The sequence below is a fragment of the Pistacia vera genome, unplaced genomic scaffold (genome assembly GCF_008641045.1).
Source record: "Pistacia vera cultivar Batoury unplaced genomic scaffold, PisVer_v2 Contig31, whole genome shotgun sequence".
NCBI lineage: Eukaryota > Viridiplantae > Streptophyta > Magnoliopsida > Sapindales > Anacardiaceae > Pistacia > Pistacia vera.
Window position 1 is genome coordinate 484,455 of NW_022196124.1, and position 19,794 is coordinate 504,248.

The following is a 19,794-nucleotide window of genomic DNA, read 5'->3' on the forward strand; positions in this document are numbered from 1 at the left end:
TTTCGGATTATTTTAACCGCCGGAGCTTTGGAAAAATTTGATAAACCCCCTACCGATTAGTAACTTTCTGTTAGTTTTGACAGAATTTTGTTAAATGACACTTTCGATCCTTGTACTTTTCTTGGAACAAGAACCAAGTAAGTTTTCAAAATTGGCAAATTTATCTTTCTTAGGTAAATAGAATTTCACAGTTTGAATAGTGTCGATTTATTTGAGAGTTAAATCTATTGAATTATTTGAAATTTCATGTACAATTACTTGGAAATAATTTTATAAGTGGTTTAATTTGTCTTTTTTTTTTTTTAAATTTATCCTTGTTGGGTTTTCTATAAAAGAAAAATTATAAATTGTTTATGTATAATTTAAATTTTAGGTATAGTTAAAAAGAGAGAATTTTGTAAGTTGACTAATTTAAATATTTACTTTTAACTTATAAGTTGGGGGATTTCGAGACAGTCAGGACCAAAGACATCTAGGTTTGGAGGGAGAGACTAGCAGTTGCGGGGTATGGGGTTTGTACGAGTGGGGCAATGGGTTAGAGAGGAGGAGGGGCGGCGACTATGGGTGACAAAGAGGAAGATTGTGGGATAGGGGGAGAGAGTAGCGACAGTGTGGGTGAGTGGGTTAGGTTGAGGGGTTTTTTTTTTTTTTTTTTTTTTTTTTTTTCATGAATTGTTTATAATTAGATAATTTTATTATAGACCAACCAAGCGTAGCCTCCTTTACATGTTAGACATAAAAGAAAAAATTATTAAATTATATAAATATAAAAATTGTTATATATATATTTTTAAAGAAACTAATAAATCTAAAAAAATGAAACTAAAAAATGTGAAAAAATTAAAATTAAAAAATTTGGAAAAATTAAAAAAAATTCAGAATTATCTGCACAAAAAATTAAAAGAATAAAAAAAATTGCAAAACTTTAGAAAGTTAAAAAAAATTAGAAAAAAAAACCCAATTGCTAAGTTGACTCTGGACAAATATTTTTAGACTTTAGTTTTTTTTTTAGTTTTTTTTTTTTTTTAAGTATTCTTAATATTTTTTTTAAATTCTTAAAGTATTTTAAATTTTTTGTTAGTTAAATATTTGTAATTTAGGTGAGGGTTAGAATTATTTAGGAATTTAAAGAAAAAAATATTTAATTATTTTACTTTTTCTTTAAATGTAAAAATGAGTTGTTAATCAATTTTAGGGTAAAATAGTCAAGTTCAAAATATAATCAATGTAAATTCACAACCGTGTTTAGTCAAAATTGGTCAACTCTCATATTTAACAAGAAAAACTAATAGCAGGGCGTTTGTGTGGTAATTTTTGGGGATTTTAATGTGAAAGTTTTTTAATTTTATGAGTTTTAGGGGTGTCATAGTATTAACCCTTCATAATTATAAAACTTTAGGAACATTAACTCTTTTACCCTTTATCCTGTTAAAACTAACTGAAGAATTTTGACGGCAAAGAATTGAACGCAATTAATGATAACAATTACGTTACTTTCACATATATTGGAAAAAAAAATTGAAAAATACATTTCAATATTAAACGCGGTTGGTTGACTCCTGCAATATGCAATAAATTTTAGGATAGTATATGAATGGATGGCAGCATTCACCATCATAACACAAAAGCATACGGAACAAATATCTCCATTTCTTCTCTTTCAGATTATTGACCATATCTGAGTATGGCTGAAGCAATTGTTTCGGTTGCCTTGGAGCTGCTGGATTCAATTCTACTTCCAACTGCTGGCTTCATAGGAGAACATGTGAGGCTAGTGGGAGACGTTGAAGAAGAAGTAGACAAGCTTAAGAACAATCTTGAAGCCATTCAAGCTGTGCTACTTGATGCAGACCAAAAACAAATGAAGAATAGAGCTGTGAGAGTTTGGTTGAATCGGCTCAAAGATGCATGCTATGACGTGGAAGATGTGTTGGATGAGTGGAAAACTGAAATCATAAAACTCAAAATTGAGGGAGGATATGTTCATAATGCTCTTGCTCCTAAGAAGAAGGTATGTTGCCTTTTTCCCTCTCCTTGCTTTGGCTTCAAAGAAGTTGTTTTACGTCGCGACATTGCAGTTAGGATAACAGAGATAAATAGAAAGTTAGATGCTATTGCAAAAGAAAAAGGTGATTATAATCTTAATGTCATTCTAGCTAATGAGAGATCTGATTATCAACCAATGCAAACTACTTCTTTTATTGATGTATCTGATATATGTGGTAAAGATGTTGAGAAGAATAATTTAGTACGCAAGTTATTGTGTGAGAGTAGAGAACAAAGCCTCCAAACCATCTCACTTGTAGGGATGGGAGGAATTGGAAAAACAACTCTTGCTCAATTTGCCTACAATAATGATGAAGTAAAGAGCCATTTTAATTCAATAATATGGGTGTGTGTATCAAATCCTTTTGATGAGTTCAAGATCGCTAGAGTGATCATTGAAGCTCTAGAAGTTCGTACTCCTAATGTAGAAGATCTACAATCTCTTCTTCAACGTATTCATAACTCTATTGTGGGTAAAAAATTTCTTCTTATTTTAGATGATGTATGGAATGAAGATCACAAAAAATGGGAACCGTTCTATCATTGTTTGAAGAATGGTCTCCATGGAAGTAAAATTTTAATTACCACACGTAAAGAGTCAGTTGCACGTAGTATGAAGTCAATTGATATTATCAATGTTAAAGGATTGTCCGAGGAAGAGAATTGGGAACTATTTAGGAGGCTAGCTCTTTCTGAAAGACCTATTCATGAGAGTGAAAAATTAGAAGAAATTGGTAGGGAAATCGTTAAGAAGTGCAAGGGGTTACCTCTTGCTACAAAAACCATCGGGAGTCTTTTGCAGTTTAAAAGGAGTAGAGATGAATGGCAACGTGTCTTAGGTAGTGAGATGTGGGAATTAGAGGAGATTGAAAAGGGTCTTCTATCCCCTTTGATGTTGAGTTATAACGATTTGCCATCCATGATAAAAAAATGTTTCTCTTATTATGCTATCTTTCCAAAAGATTATAATATAGGAAAAGACGTATTAATTAATTTATGGATGGCACAAGGTTATTTGGGGTTAGAAAAAGATACAAAGTTAGAGACAATAGGCAAAGAGTATTTTCACCACTTAGAAACACGATCTTTCTTCCAAGAATTTTCACCAGATTTTGGAGATGCTAGGGGGAGATGTAAGATGCATGATATAGTGCATGACTTTGCGCTATTTTTAAGTGATGGTGAATGTCTTACTATAGAAGTCAATATTGGTGATAATGATCTATTTATAAACTCTTCTAACAAAAATGTTCGTCATTTAATGTTAAAGGTTAATAAAGAAGTTCCATTTCCCATGTCCATTTGTAGCATCAAAAGTCTACGTAGTCTTGTGATTGAGTATGTCCATTCATTGTCAAGTGATGTTTTTCCAAAGTTATGTGAATTAACATGTTTAAGGGCATTGAAGTTCACGGCAAATTTTTTTGATCAAGAAGTTATGGAGATTCCAAAAGAGATAGAAAAATTAAGACATTTGAGATATCTTGATTTTAATCGGCAATTTATCACAAGATTACCTGAAAGTTTGTGTGAATTATATAATTTGCACACTTTAGATATTACTGAGAGTATGGTAACTGAATTACCTGGTGGGATAGAAAAATTAGTAAATTTGAGGTGTTTAAAAAATATGACAAAGTCGTTGCTTTACATACCAAAAGGGATTGAAAAATTAACAGGTCTCCAAACATTATCGGAATTCGTTACAAGTGGTGGTAATGATTATGATAGCAGAGCATGTAGTCTTGAAGGAATTAAAAATTTGAATAATCTTGAGGGGAGCCTTCAAATAAGAGGGTTGGGAAATGTGACAAATGTGGGTGATAGTAAAATGAAAGAAGCACTCAAACATAAGAAAAACCTTACTGGTCTGGGTTTGCAATTCGATAAGGGAACGAAAAGTTTGAGAAGGAATCCTGTCTCTTGGAAAACTTTTGAAGAAGGGGAATCGTGTGAGGATTATGAAGTAGTCCTTGAAGCTTTACAACCACCTCCAGAATTAGAGCGGTTGACGATTGACTACTACGCAGGCAGAACTTTCCCCTCCACTTGGAAGACGTCATTAACCAAGCTGAAGAGTGTACATCTTCTCAATTGCTTAAACGACAAGAATTTGCATGCTTTGGGAGAATTGTCATCCCTTGAAAGACTACATATAATTTGGGGGATGAAAAATGTGAAAAAAGTGGATAATGAATTTTGGGGGATTGAAAGTGGAGCCTCTACATCATCCTCATCCTCTGCTTTCTTCCCCAAATTGAAAGAAATCGAATTTGGTGTTTTAAAAGAATGGGAAGAGTGGACTTACGAGAATACAAAGAAGGGAGAAGAAGAAGAACATATCAGATTCATGCCATGTCTTGCTACCTTGAAAGTCATAGCCTGCAACAGATTAAAGGCACTGCCAGACAGCCTTCTGCAGAGGACAACACTCAAAAACTTGGTCATTTATGGATGTTCTATTCTAGAGGAACGATACAAAGAAGGAACAGGAGAAGACTGGTCCAAGATCTCTCACATCCCTGACATCAAAATTCACGGTATGGAATAAATGGGTCAAACGGAAGCAATAAACATCAACCCACTAGCCACAGGTAATTACTTAAGTATCCTCTTTGTTATTTCTTTTCCAATCTAAGAACCAGATAACATTTTTTTTAATCAAATTATGTGTTATATTATTGTCTGAAGCAACAGCACAAACTTATCTTTTCAATTTCTTTTTAAATGTTCAATCACTTCAGCTTATTTATTGTTGTTTTTTCAAAAATTACTTATTAAAAATGTTAAGTTTGAAGTTCATTGTCGTAATTGTTGAATATTTTTTACAGTTTGTGCAGGCTTGGAAAAAATTGACCCAAATCCGGTATTCACAGGTGCAATGACTTTTCTGATATGAGAAACCAGGTGTTTGGTGATTAGCTTTCCGTATAGTCTTTTATCCTTGGATTTCACATTCTTTAATTAATACTCAACCAATGTTCATTCAGAGGCACGAATTTATTAGTCCAAGAAGCTTAAAAGACAGGACAGCACATCCAAATTGAAATGTATCTGATTACTGGATTAGAAGCATGCGGTCGCAAATTTGTTAGTGTCATGGCTCTATTAAAGTGATTAAAATATCCAAGTTGTGATTTAATTGAATTTATGTTGAGATAATTTACGAATTTATGAATTTATTTATGGAAATCGCACTCTAATGTTTGTGATTGTGCAAGTCGATACTAGGTTGCTGAATTTGACCCTTTTATGCTGTTCAGGGGTTAAACTGTTATATTTCTATGAGGTTTATTTTGTCATTTTTCAATCGTGCAGGGACCAAACAGATTTACCTGGATTACTATATAAATTAATGAAGTTGCGCAAAACCAGAAGGTCAGCCGGAAAACCCTACCATCATCTCCACCGTAGATATAACGGAATCCGGCGACGTTTGGGCTTCCTTCGTGCGACCTTTCATCTTCCGGCGAAGGATTGGCTTACATATTGTGTCTCTTCTGCTTCCAGGAGAGTTTTCGCTCACTTTCCGGTGACGTTGCATCTCCCCAGCTACTGGTCCTCGCTCCTCAGCTCGATAGCTACCTCCCGGTACCTTCGGATCATCGTTTCGCCACCGGCCGCCGGGAACCCCCACTGGAAGCCTCCCTTGGCTACAAACCACCTTCTTCAACTGCCGGTGCTTCGTTTTCCACCATGACTAGCACCATTTCACCGTCTCAGCCACCGTCGAAACCACCATGAGCGGCTGAGCTCCAGGTTGCCCGTTACGGTGTAGGCCAGACCAAGTTAAATGCGCTACCAGGTGGCCTTTTCCAGAAGACAAAACTCGATATATCAGTGATAATTCATAAATGTCCTATTCCTGAAGCACATCAAATTGATGGTCGTACTCGTACCTACAAGGAAGTCCAAATTGAATTATCAATTTGACAGCAGCTACCAGCAACCCACAAGCCACAGGTGATTATTGACCATCCTATTTCAATTTTTGTATTTCTAATCTAGAACTAGATCATATTTAGTATCAAGTTAGCGCTACTGTCTCAAATGTGCAACATGGTTTTTGAATTTATTTTCAAATTTCTGAAATGAACTTCAATATGCTAAAACACAGACATGAACTTCAAATTTTGACGCTAATAATCATGAATCTATGTTTCAGGGTTATATTTTTTTCACTGGGGCAAAGAAACTTATAAAAATGGCTATAATGCATTGTAGTCTACAAGATAGAGAATAGCATAATGTGATCAGCTGGAGAAGAGAAGAGGATTTGCAGTGATGCTTTTCATTTCTGTTATCTGTATGACCTCTATTTTGATTTTTCAGCTAAGCTGTTTCGATTTTTCTAGAGATAATGTCTTGTGAAGTTTGTTTATTATTGCAAACTTTTGATATATAGATTCAACATTGAAGTTCTATAGGTATAATGTTGAATTTATGTTATATATATATAGACACACACACACACACACCAGGTAGTAGATTGACCAAAAGGATTTTACATAGTCCATGATTTATCCATATTTTGCATAACTCAAGAATCCAGATGTCAATGCTAATAATCATGAATCAATGTTAAAAGTCAAGAGTTTTTCTAGTGGGAAAAGGAATTTAATTTTCGGAGTAGCTATAATGCTTTTCGATGTACAGGACAGAGAATAGCAGAATGTGACCAACAGGAGAAGAGAGGAGGACTTGCTATAACATCTTTCATTTCTGTTACCTTTGTGAGCTCTGTTATTGATTTTCTGCATAAGGTCTATGTTTTATCTTGATTTTGTCCTTTAGAAGTTTTGCAATCATTACAAAATAACAACCTTAGTTTTCTATCAGGTTGAACAATTAAGGTTGGAAAATATTTTCAGCCCATGCAAGAGCAGTTACATCCAAGAAGTTTTCCCTTAATGAACTTCACACTTTGAATGTTGGATCGATTATGCAGCATGTTAGGCAGCTTCTTCATTTTGCTTTAAATTGGCTCTGTGAGATCCTTTTATGACTCATTTGGGTTTCTTATGCTTATATGGATACTGGAAAGGGCTTTTTATTTCTTATTAAGAAAACTTAACATCCGTGTTTTAGTTTTGATGCAGTGACCAAGTTTAATGTATCCCAAATATTTTTGAAGAAATCAAAAGACTATAAGAGAGATATGATAGGAGCTCTTATCATACTAGAGAAGATTGACAGAGGCAATTAGCCTCGAAATATCTAGCATAGCATCTCCTTACTTCTTAAAGGTTGCAACCTGTTCTTTTAAGTGGTATTGTTAATATTAAGGCATAGATCTTTATATTTAAAGTTTCAACTTCGAGTTCCAAAACAAATACTTTTTGTCTCACTGCAATTTTTTTCATTAAAATACAGGGGAGGGTGATTATGCGACCAACCAGAGGAGGAAGAAGGAGTCATTCTAAATGACTTTACTCAGAAATGGAGAATTATCACTTGAAAGTTGCTAGAAAGGAACAATATTGTGTTTCTGCCCCAAAGATCAAATTGATTAGTTATGCTTGGTAACTTCTCTCTATTTTTTCTTCATTGGTTTATGTTTAATCAAAAATACTATTACAGAATATCTGGCTTATTATCCTGTGTTTCTTCACACGCAGTTGATTTGCTACTAAGGCTATCTATGCTGATAATATAATACTCTGTTACTGATCAGCCAAGAAAATACTCAAGAACTCAATGTCTAGGTTTCACATTTGCTTGGTGGGCTTCCTCAAATTTACATTCTGTTACTGATCAGCCGAGAAAATACTCAAGAACTCAATGTCTAGGTTTCACATTTGCTTGGTGGGCTTCCTCAAATTTACATTTGCATTTCCTTCTTGCTTTTTATCTTTCTTGAAAATAAATTGCTGCTGACGATAGACACTATCTTATGAGTATATATCATTTTTTTTCACCAATGTTGCTAAAAAGAACTTGTGATTAGGGAATGGATTTATGCTTCACATACAGAATATCTTTAATCCTATATAATAGTTTCTATTTCATGTCACAGTGTGCTTTTAGTATTAAGTGGTCATCTAATGATGCATTGTGGTGACAAGTCCAGCATCATGGTAGGCATGAGTATGCCAGACAGCAAAATCTAATCAAAGAAACTTACGGTATGTAACAACTGATAAGCTATAACATGATTTTTGTACACTCTCTTGTATGTAATTTCAGTTGTTGATATGGAAACTGGATTATTTGAATAAATCGATTTTATTGCAGTGAAGCAAGTTGATCTGTCTCGCAATTTAAAGGAATTTAAGGTCAGAAGATGATGTGTAACAAGAACATGACAAAATGAGGTTCTTTTTACATAAACTTTCTCCATCAAATGACACCAGATACTAAAATATTTTATTCTCTTTTAGCTTAGTAAAATAATCATTAATTTCCATCACAGAACTTTGTATCACAGGGGACAAAATTGACCGAGAGCAATCAATCTCAAATTATCCTATATAACATTTGTCAGTACTTCTTAATGTTCACAGCTCCACTCTCGCAATGCTTTCTATTTATTGATTTTTAATTTGAAAGAAAATCATTCAATTGTGTGACTGGTTGTGTGCTCTTTAAAATCCCGAATTAATTTACTAGTCATGTTGGCAAGGCTAGTATTTCAAAATTTTGTCAATGATTAGCAGAGGGACTGCTTAAGGTCAAAGCAGTTGTCAAGCACCAACTTATCAGTGGTAGAAAATTCGTTTAGGACCTTGTACAAAAGAGAAATTGTGGCTGAAGAAACAATTCCTCTATGTCAAGTTTTCACATTTGCTTAGTAAGTTTTCCACCGGGTCTAGATTTCTACATCCTTTTATAGAAACAGAATTCTAATTCCTAATAGGTAGTTAATGTCCTAAGCAAGTACAATCTTTTCTTGGACAAGGTTGCTCAAAGAAACTTTTGACAAGTGAAAGGATTTGCTCATGATCAATTAAATCATTAATTCCATTTGTATTCTCAAAAATAATATATTTTCATGGCAGGTGTTCTTCTGGCATTCAGTGGTCAATCAAGGATGCATTGGTTGAGAATAGGAAATAACAGCCTTAATTTAGGATGAAAAATATTTTCAGGCTACTGAGAAGCAGCTACACTAGAACATTTTTCTAAATTTTGTATCATGGAGAACGGTGCCAGGAAGTTACAACAAAGTGATCAAATTTTGTTTTTACCCCAAAGACCAAATTAATTAGTTATGCGTGGTGAGTCTCCCTCAGTTCTTTCATTTATTTATGTTCAATAAAAAAGCATATTGTGGATATTTGACTGGTGATGGTGTGTTTCCTCATATGCAGAATTGATTTACTACTAAGGCTAAATATGCTGAGAATTTTCTGTAAAGGACTCAAATGGTGTGCCTGCCGCACATATCAAATTGGTTAGTCATGCTTCTCACTAATCTGTTTTTTTTTTTTTTTTTCTTCATTTGTTTAAGTTCCAATCACAGAATTGATTTGTTTCTTCTTTTAATATCCAGAATTCATTTGCTACTCATGGTAGCTATTCCAAGAATTTAAAGCTCCTTCACCAATCAGCATAGAAAATATTGAAGGACCAAATTCTATTGGTCAATAATTTCTGAAACTTTATTGAGGCTCAAGTGCTCAACGTCTAGTTTTCACATTGCTTGGTGAGCTTCCTCAGGTCTATATTTATATTTCCTTTCTTTCAGTGTGTATTTCTTGCGAAATAAATTTCTGTTGATACCTTGAAATATGCTATATAATCTCTGTCAATATATCTTAAAGGTCACAGCTCCACTTCTCAAAAATAATTGTCTGATTTTATTGTTTAGGTGCTAATTTTAAATTAAGGAATGTTACTTTCTATCCTCAGAAGAGAGAAAAAATGAAGCTATTTTAATGATTTTGGATGACACCACCAAATAAATTGGTCATGGACTCAAAAGGTTAGTTATATAATACTTTCTCTCAATGCTCTGTGTGTTTCTTTCATTTATTGATGGTTATTTGAAACCAAATCGTTCCATTGTGTGATAAGTTCTGCTTTTTCCTTAAAAATGCAGAATCAATTTACTAGTCATGCTAACAAGGCTAGTATGAAGAAATTATGTGGAAAAGTTATCCTAAAAGTTTGTGTTGTCTTGGATATGGTTCTTGCATGACTTTGACGGATTATTGGCTTACATTGATGCATTCTGGGTCTCGTTCGACGGTGAGTGGGCAGGGGTGAGGGGGCAGCACCTCCTTGACAGTAAGCCCTATTAGTAATTGGGCTTAGAATTGATTTGTAAATATTTGGGTCTGGGTCAAGTTAGATCAGGTTAGCCCAAATGGGGTTAGGGTTACTATTATATGCATATTGTTATGGTGGAAAAACCCTAGTGTGAGAAAAATAGAGAGAAAAAGTGAGCTGCCGATACTTTTTCATTATTGTATTCTTCAGATTCTTGAAACTTAATAAAATTGCTCTATTTGAATGCTGGATGTAGTTCTCAGTAATTGAGAACGAACCAGGGTAATTGATTGTGCCCTCTTTACTTTTTTGCTTTATTTGTTGTGTGTTTGGTTGTGGTTTCAACATGTTGCACACTTTAGATATTAGTGGTTGTATGTTACGGGAATTACCTCATGGTAGGGAAAATTAGTTAATTTGAGGCATTTAATAAATACCATCAGATCTATATCCTTTTTGTTTTCTGTTTTTCTTGAAAAATTAAATTGTCATTAATAACAAGCACTGTTCAACAAATGTATTATTGTTTCTTTTTAGACAGGGTTGCTTAAGCACCACAAGCCATAAACATAATTAAGATAGAAAAGAAATTCAAGTTTAAGTATATCCTAAACTAGTGTAGAACCTTGGTCAATCCATGCATGGAACTACACTACCCCCTGCCCTTGGGCATGACTTCTTAAATAACATCGTCAACACCCAACAAACTAAAAACATTAATCCAACTGTTTTTCATAAAAATTATGTATTAAGTTTGCTGGGTATGGTTAATTCTGCTATGAGTTTACTTACAATTTCGAAATTGAAGTTCAATGAGATCATTTACTGAATATATGTGTCACTATTTCTACAACATCAAAAAGAAATTTCCATTACGTATTCCCAAGTACGCAATGAAACAAGAGAGGAGATAGCACAATGTGAATAGCCGGAGAAGAGAAGACGATCTACAATTATATTTTTCCCAAGTTTAATTTTCATCCGAAACTGACACTCTTAAATTCGTATCAGGATAAATCATGCGGTTTGTTAAGGAGCCAGTGGCGGATTTACTTAATGACGAGTGGAGACCACGCCCCCACTCAAACTTTAAAAAACTTTAATTGTATAAATATTTATATTTAGTTGCATTTTACCCCCTATAAGACTTTGACATTTTGCCCCCACAAATTTTTTTATTTATTTTTTGCCCCCATCGAGTGAAATTCCTGGATCCGTCATTATAAGGAGCTTATCCATTTGCTTGAAATTCACTCCGTAAAATCCTTTTATGGCTCATTGAGGTTTGCATATGCTTATATGGATATTAAAATACTTTTCTTTTTCTTATTAAGGAAACTTAACACACATATTTTTGTTTTGGTGCCAGCAACAAACTGAATTATCAATTGGACAGCAGCTGCCAGCAACCCACTAGCCACAGGTAATTACTTAAGTATGCTCTGCTATTTGTATTCTAATCTAAGAACCAGATAACATTTTTTAAAATCAAATTATGTGTTATATTATTGTCTGAAGCAACAGTACAAACTTATCTTTTCAATTTCTTTTTAAATGTTCAATCACTTCAGCTTATTTATTGTTATTTTTTCAAAAATTACTTACTAAAAATGTTAATTTTGAAGTTCATTTGTTGAATATTTTTTTTACTGTTTCTGCAGGCTTGGAAAAAATTGACCCAAATCCATATGTATTAAGTTTGGTGGGTATGATTAATTCTGCTACAAGTTCACTAACAATTTCGAAATTAAAGTTCAATGAGGTTATTTATTGAATATATGTGTCACTATTTTTACAGTCTTGTTAAGAGTCATGAAAATGACTCTATTCAAGTTATTAAAATACCCTAATTGTGATTTAATTGAATTATATTGAAATAATTTATGAATTTATAAATTTATTCATGAAACCACATTCTAATGTTTTTTTACAAATGTTGTATGTTTGGAATGATTTTTGAGATTGTTTAAGTCGATAATGGGTATGGTTTATTGATTAAGGCTGAATTTGTCCTTTTATACTGTTTAGGGGTTAAACTGTCATATTTCTATGAGGTTTATTTTGTCACTTGTCAGTCGTGCAGGGACCGACATTTCCCCTATGTTTCTACATAAACAAATGAAGTTGCGCAAAACCAGGAGGGCAGCCGGGAAACCCTCACCGTTCGCCGGACTCCGGCCATTTCCGGCCACCCTTGACATCCCCTGGTGCCGGTTCATCTTCCACCGTAGATCTAACGGAATCCGGCGATGTTTGGGCTTCCTTCGTGCGACCTTTCATCTTCCGGCGAGTTTTTTCCATTTTCCGGCAAGGGTTCAACTTCCCGAGTGTTGGGTCATCTTCCCTTAGCGCCATTTCACCTTCCCCGAGCTTCCTTGCCGCCTATTTGACTGTTCTCCGGCGAGTTTCATCACTTTACATATTGTGACTCTTCGGCTTCCAGGCGAGTTTTTGCTCATTTTTCGGCGACGTTGCAGCTCCCCAGCTACCGATACTCACTCACCAGCTCGAGAGCGACCTCCCGGTACCTTCGGGTCATCGTTTCGCCACCGGCCGCCGAGAACCACCACTGGAAGCCTGCCTTGGCCACAAACCACCTTCTCCAGCTGCCGGTGATTCGTTTTCCACCATGACCAGCACCATTTCACCGTCGACACCACCATGAGCGGCTGAGCTCCCGGTTGCGAGCTCCCGGTTGCCCGTTACGGTGTAGGCCAGACCAAGTTAAATGCACTACCAGGTGGCCTTTTGCAGAAGACAAAACTCGATATATCAGTGATAATTCATAAATGTCCTATTCCTGAAGCACATCAAATTGATGGTCGTACTCGTACCTGCAAGGAAGCCCAAATTGAATTATCAATTTGACAGCAGCTACCAGCAACCCGCAAGCCACAGATGATTATTGATCATCCTATTTCAATTTTTGTATTTCTAATCTAGAACTAGATCACATTTAGTATCAAGTTGTATATGGTGCTATTGTCTCAAATGTGCAGCATGGTTTTTGAATTTATTTTCAAATTTCTGAAATATAGATTCGAAATTGAACTTCAATATGCTAAAATACAGACATGCAACAGGTTTCTTTAGAAATCCTCTCTGCTTTTGATTTGTGAAAGTATTTATCTTGGTAATATATTGGTCAATGTCAGATTATATAGTCTTTGAGTTATCCATTTTGCATTACTCAATATTTCAACGCTAATAATCATGAATCAGTGTTTCAGGGTTGGATTTTTTTCACTGGGCAAAGAAATTTATAAAAAATGGCTATGATGCATTGTGGTCCACAAGATAGAGAATAGCAGAATGTGATCAGCTGGAGAAGAGAGGAGGATTTGCAGTAATGCTTTTATTTCTGTTATCTGTATGACCTATGTTTTGATGTTTCATCTGAGCTGTTTCAATTTTTCTGGAGATAATGTCTTTTCAAGTTTGTTTTCTGACTATTCAAAGCAGTTAAAACAAAGAACTCTTCCATAACTGAACTTTGAAGCTTTAAATGTTAAATTTCCGTCATTGGTTGTCTCTTAAGGTTGGATGGATCTGATCAATTATGCAGCGCGCGTGTTTTAGTTTTGATGCAGTGAACCAAGTATGACATATCATTAACTCTATTCTTCATTTAAATAAGTTCAGTTAAATGATGCTACTTACAAATGGAGAATGGTTTCTGGCAGTTGAGAAAAGCAATCAAACTGAATCTGTTCCAAAGATCAAATTGGCTATTATCCTTGGTAAGTCCTTTCTATACTTTCTTCATTTACATATGTCCAATAAAAAATTATGTCACAGAAAATATTGGCTGCTCATATTTGTTTTTTCTTTATATGCAGAATTGATTTGCTATTAATGCTAATTATGCTGAGAATATAAAGCTTTGTTACTTATCAGCAGATAAAATATACCTAAGGACAGAACTACGAAGAACCAATTTCTCTTGCAACAAACAGAAAATATTTCAGATGAAACAAGTGCCTAATGTTTTGTTTCCACATTTGCTTGGTGAGCTTCTATACGTTTGCATTTCCTTCTTGCTCTTGTCTGTCTTGAAGAATTAAGTTTTTATCGATAATAGGCATTGTTCTATGCAGATATTATTGCTTTTTAGTCAAGGTTGCTAAAAAGGAGTTGTGACTAGCGAAAGGATTCATTAGTTATTCAGAGTTTTCTCCATTACTGTCAACTTTAATCCTGTAAGTCATATTTGCTTCTTAATGTCACAATTTGTATCATATTGGTTGAATTTTACAGCAAGATGACACACTGTTACCCCCTCTTTTTTCAGGTACTGAAAGGATGCAGGAGAATTCAACAATAAATCTTCAGTGCAATTTGTAATTGTATTGCAGAGCATGGTCTTGGTCAACCCTGAAAATCAATCTTGTTATCTCCAAGAATATCCTGTGATACAACCTGCACAATGGATCAAATCCATTTTTATTTTCTCTTTTAGGAGAATTCGGACACAACTCTAATGTGTTCTGAACTGTTTCTGCATCAACAAAAAACATTCATCAGCTCCGTCATTAATTTGATCCATCAAATAAGATGCCCTTGTCCGCAGGCTATGTAATATGCACATTCATCTTCAAGTTTAACCATGGATTAGTCTCAAAGAGCAGAATTACAACCCTTGGCTTTCCCTTGACGACAAGCTTTCATTCATGCAATGGAATTTGGAGCTTCTTGTGTTCCAATCATGTCAGGATGCAACTCAACCATATCCTTCACCATTTGAAGTGAGATTGTAAGTAATAGTGTATTTCAGTGATAATCAATTAAATTTGCTGGCAATTGCCTCTAAAAGCCTTGGATGATCCTTTGTATTCAATTCTCTGATGATCAAGATAGTCCTCGGTTAAGCTAAAACAATTAGTTAATGCAGCATATTATTTCGGTACACTAGATTTTGTGTATTATAAATGTTTTGTATCATTTCAAATGTGCTTCCTGACTAATTATAGGACGAGAGACTTCATCCCAAAGGATCATATAAATATTTTTGTTGTTTCTCTATGGTGCACAATTGATTACACTGGAAAAGATACATAATTTTCTATCAGGTTTTAACATTCAAAAGCACCAAATTAGAAGAGAGCATTTTCCCTTAACTCAAATATGTAGCTTAAGGGAGCTTCTCAATTTTCCCTAATTTCTGTCTGTAAAATCCTTCGAGGCCATAAGTTAATTACCTGATGTAGTTTTAAATGCAATTATGCATTTTTGTTAATAAACTTTCAATATGAAAGAAAATATTTATTGAAGGGTATATGATTAATTAAGCCATTGGACAGTAATGGTTAGTTATACTTTCTCATTATAGCTCTCTATATTTCTTTATTTAATTTATTCATGTTTAATTTATATGATTGTGTGCCTGCTTTTGACAATATGATATTTTTATTTTAGAAGGCCTATTTTTGGTTTTTGATTGCTTTACGGCCCATCAATACTCTATAGAGATTATAAAATTATAGAATTAATTAAAACTGACTTAAGTCAATGCATATATATAGGGTGCATATAGATCATGATTTAATTGTTATATATATATATATATAACAATTAAATTATGATATATATACACCCTACATTCTTGAATAAGATTAATTTGGGTCCCATATATACATGGAAAAAATTTCCTAGAATTGGTCATTGGACTCAAAAGGTTAGTTGTATAACTTATATGATACTTTCTCTCAATGCTCTGTGTTTTTCTTCATTTATTGATGGTTATTTGAAACCAAATCATTCCATTGTGTGACAAGTTCTTATTTTTTCCTTAAAAATGCAGAATCAATTTATCAGTCATGCTAACAAGGCTAGTACGAAGAAATTCTGGGGAAAGTTACCTGTAAGTTTGTGTGTTGCACACTTTAGTGGTTGTATGCTACAGGAATTGCCTCATGGAAAGGAAAAATGAGTTAATTTGAGGCATTTATTAAATGCCTCTGTATCACTAAGTTACATTCCAAAAGAGATTCAGAAATTAAGTGGTAATGATGATAGTTAAGCATGTACTCTTGAAGGATTGAAAATTTTGAATAATCAGAACCTAAACAAATATTTCTTTCTTGTCTCACTGCAGTTTCTTGCCCTACAATAGACGAGAGAAGAAGAAGTCAATCTAAATGACTAGGAAAGGGAATCAAATTGTATGTTCCCAAAAGATCAAATTGGTTAGTTATTCTCATTAAAAGCATATATTTCACAGAAAATTTTGACTGGCTATGTTGTTTTTTCTTAATATGCAGAATTGATTTGCTGCAAAAGCTGATTATGTGTGTAATCTAAATATCTGTTACTGATCAAGAGAGGAAATATATATAAGGTCACAGATTCTAGGAACAAAATGAAAATGTGCGAGATGAAACAAGTGTCCAGTATCTGGTTTTCACATTTGCTTGGTGAGCTTCCATCAGATCAATAATTCTATATCCTTTTTGTTGTCTGTTTTTCTCGAAAAATTAACTTGTCATTGATAATAAGCATTGTTCAATGCATATATTATTGTTTCGTTTTAGACATGGTTGCTACAAAGAACGTCTGAACAGTGTCTGCATCATGCCAGCTGAAATGAGTGAGACAAAAAACATTCATCAGCTCCATCATTTGTTCCAGATTAGGAATAAACTGTGGATATTATCTGTGTCTCCCATTTCTGTGGCAACTTGTGGAGCAATTAAATTAGATCCATCTTCTTCAAAGTCAATCAACGAAGAGTACAGAATCAGCATAGGCTTCACCACATCAAGATGCCTGAAAAATGATCTTCCGTTTTCATTGTTAAGTTTTGTAGCTAACCATGAATTAAGTCTCCAAGAACAACATTACAACCCTTGGCTTTCCCCTGAAAACAAAGCTTGCAATGGAGTCTCGAGTTTCATGTTCGACTAAACAATATCCTTCACCATTTCGAAGTGCCTGAACATTGAAGCAAGATCATAAGTAATACCGTTTTCAAGTTTTAATGAGTTGTTTGTTGGATCCATTTTCTTTTTCTTCAATTGTCTGATGGTCAATATGGTTTGTAATGCGTTATTGTTTGTCTCTCAGCTTTAACAGTTGAGGTGGAAAACATTTGCAGACTACTGAAAAGCATTTAAAACAGAGCATCTTCCTGAAACTCAATTATGCAGCTTAAGGGAGTTTTGACCATTCTCATCATTATTTCAGAAATGATAGATCAAACAAGTACATAGGGGTTGTATATTTTTTTACAATCAATTAATTAATTAGACAAAAATTAATGAAAACAAAGAATATGTTATATAACAACACAATTTGCCTCTATAAATTAGTTGAACACTGAGTTGTTGTAATCAGCTCTTAAATAAACTGTTTCTGTAATAGGGAAAAGTGTTCTATACACACATTCGTATGAAAACAAAAAAAAATTCTACATATCCCAAATCAATACACATCATAATTAAGGGACAAAATTGTTTTGAAAGAAAGGAAGGTAGGCCCAAAAGCCATGTGAAATATATTAGTCCTCGGCTTAAAGTTAATTGAGTGGAGGATAAAACAATTTTGAAGAATAAAGATAGATTGACAAACACTTTTTACAAACGCGACGTAAAAACTCGCAATTAGTTAGCTCGTATTTAGTCAAAAAAACCCATTGTTGTGCAAACAAGATCCATTACGAGCTGACACATCGTGTTTGTAAGAGAAAGTTGATGAAAATTGTTTGTAAGTGTAGTATCCCAATTTTGAAAGAAAGGAAAGGTAGGCCCAAAGTCATGTAAAATATATAAATATCAGTGCAGTACATACTATTTTCATAGCATTAATGAACTATAGCCAATTACACAATTTATTTCCTGTGAGCAAGCTGTGGGAAGACAGTGCTGGACCATTAATTTGCTTCTTTTTTTTTTTTTTTTCTTAGAATTATTGCTATCCAACGAGATGGATGGGGTGTATGAGGTTTATCTTCTCAATCATTAATGATAAATTTACTAATATAGAGTATGGGGTGTGAAAAAAAAATCTTAAAGCTTTAAGATGGGATGACAACTTAATATGATATCAGGACCAAAGGTCTGAAATTCGAATCCCCACATACAAACTAGATAAAGAAAACTAAAGAAAAATTCAAGTTTGATGTGAAAAGGCCTATTGATCTAATATATGTTGAAACCCTTACCTATTAGCTTAAACTTTTAGATGAGATGATAACTTAACAAAGATATTCTTTTATTTTCCATCACTTGAAAATTATAGGAAATTATATTGTTGACATAATAATTAAATTTAATATCAGTACCATTGATCATGGATAAGAATAAGATTGACACGTATATGATCCCACATGGGGAGAAAATGATATAATGATTTTAAAACACTAGCTCATTGGTGAATCATGGGTGTTTGAAAGATAAACTAAGCTTAATACTATATAATTTTTTTTTTTTATTGCTATTGAAAATATATAAAAAAGAAAAAGAAAATTTTGATTGGCACGTGGTAGAAGGTTACCCTCATTAATTTATATATTTAGTTTGTACATGTAGCACCTCATTTTTTTTTTTTTTTAAAGATTTTGATGAGAAAATTAGCTAATTTTTTTAGTACTTTTATCAGGTTAAGAAGTTTGTCTCTATAAATCAGTTTAACACATATAGTTATTGTAATCAACTCATAAATAAACTGCATTTGTAATAGGGAAAAGAAAAGTCTTCTATGCACATGCTCATAGGAGAAAAAATTTCTAAATATCCCAAAGCAATGCACATCGTAATTAAGGGACAAAATAGTTTTGAAAGAAGAGAAGGTGGGCCAGAAGCCATGTGAAAATGTATTAGTCATTGACTTAAATTAAGAGTAATACTATTTGTATTAACCAATTTGTACTAATCCAAGTACTAATATTGAAAATTTAAATTTTTTTTTGGAGAAAATTTCAAATTTCCAATATTAGTACTTGAATTAGTACATATTGATTAGTGCACATAGTTTTATTCTAAAGTTAATAGAGTGGGGGACAAAATAATTTTGAATAAAAGGAAAGGAAAGCTATGTGAATTGACATGTTTGAGAGCAATAAAATGCAAGCCATTATACATAAAACATTTTCCCACCCATTGTTTAAATTTAGACATTGGTTTAAAGTTTAAACAGCAAAAGAGCATTCCTTTCAATTCATACACTAGATATTCAACAATGCTACAGACACCGGTGTTTTTACACCGAAATTTTGTATCGACTTACGTGTCTTCTGACTCAAACTATTCAACGCGTTTTACGTTAATAATTTTTTCTAATGAACGGCCGACCATATATTATGAACGGAAGTCCATTTACCAACGGATGGGCGTCCTCATTTAAAGGACGCATGTCAATTGGTAAATCAAATAAAAAATATTAAAAAAAATTAGGGACGACCGTTCATAAGTTAATGGACGCCCGTTCGTTAATTTTGGACGGGTGTCCACAAATAAGAGACGCCCGTCCTTTTTTTAAAATATAAAAATTTAAAAAAAATCTAGGATGCCCGTCCACACATTATACAAATTTTTGCATATA

General features: G+C 33.6%; 1 protein-coding gene and 3 long non-coding RNA genes across 4 annotated transcripts in view; all 4 read left to right on the forward strand.

Annotated features, from left to right (window-relative positions):
* Positions 1-19,794, forward strand: part of LOC116136249 — a 54,988-nt gene that overhangs the window by 4,717 nt on the left and 30,477 nt on the right. The window lies entirely within an intron of this gene.
* Positions 1,642-19,794, forward strand: part of LOC116136242 (putative disease resistance protein RGA4) — a 42,485-nt gene continuing 24,332 nt past the window's right edge. Inside the window, exon 1 of the mRNA XM_031421976.1 lies at positions 1,642-2,011. Within this exon, the coding sequence (XP_031277836.1) occupies positions 1,685-2,011 (327 nt within the window). The 5' untranslated portion in view covers positions 1,642-1,684. The remainder of the gene's footprint in view (positions 2,012-19,794) is intronic.
* The window catches only part of LOC116136244, a 29,087-nt gene continuing 17,253 nt past the window's right edge, over positions 7,961-19,794 (forward strand). The window contains exon 1 of the long non-coding RNA XR_004129003.1: positions 7,961-8,171. This is a non-coding gene — a long non-coding RNA (uncharacterized LOC116136244). The remainder of the gene's footprint in view (positions 8,172-19,794) is intronic.
* On the forward strand, positions 16,392-17,450 carry LOC116136246. Its single transcript, XR_004129008.1, has 3 exons — positions 16,392-16,418; positions 16,518-16,670; positions 16,788-17,450. It is a non-coding gene; the product is annotated as an uncharacterized LOC116136246 (long non-coding RNA).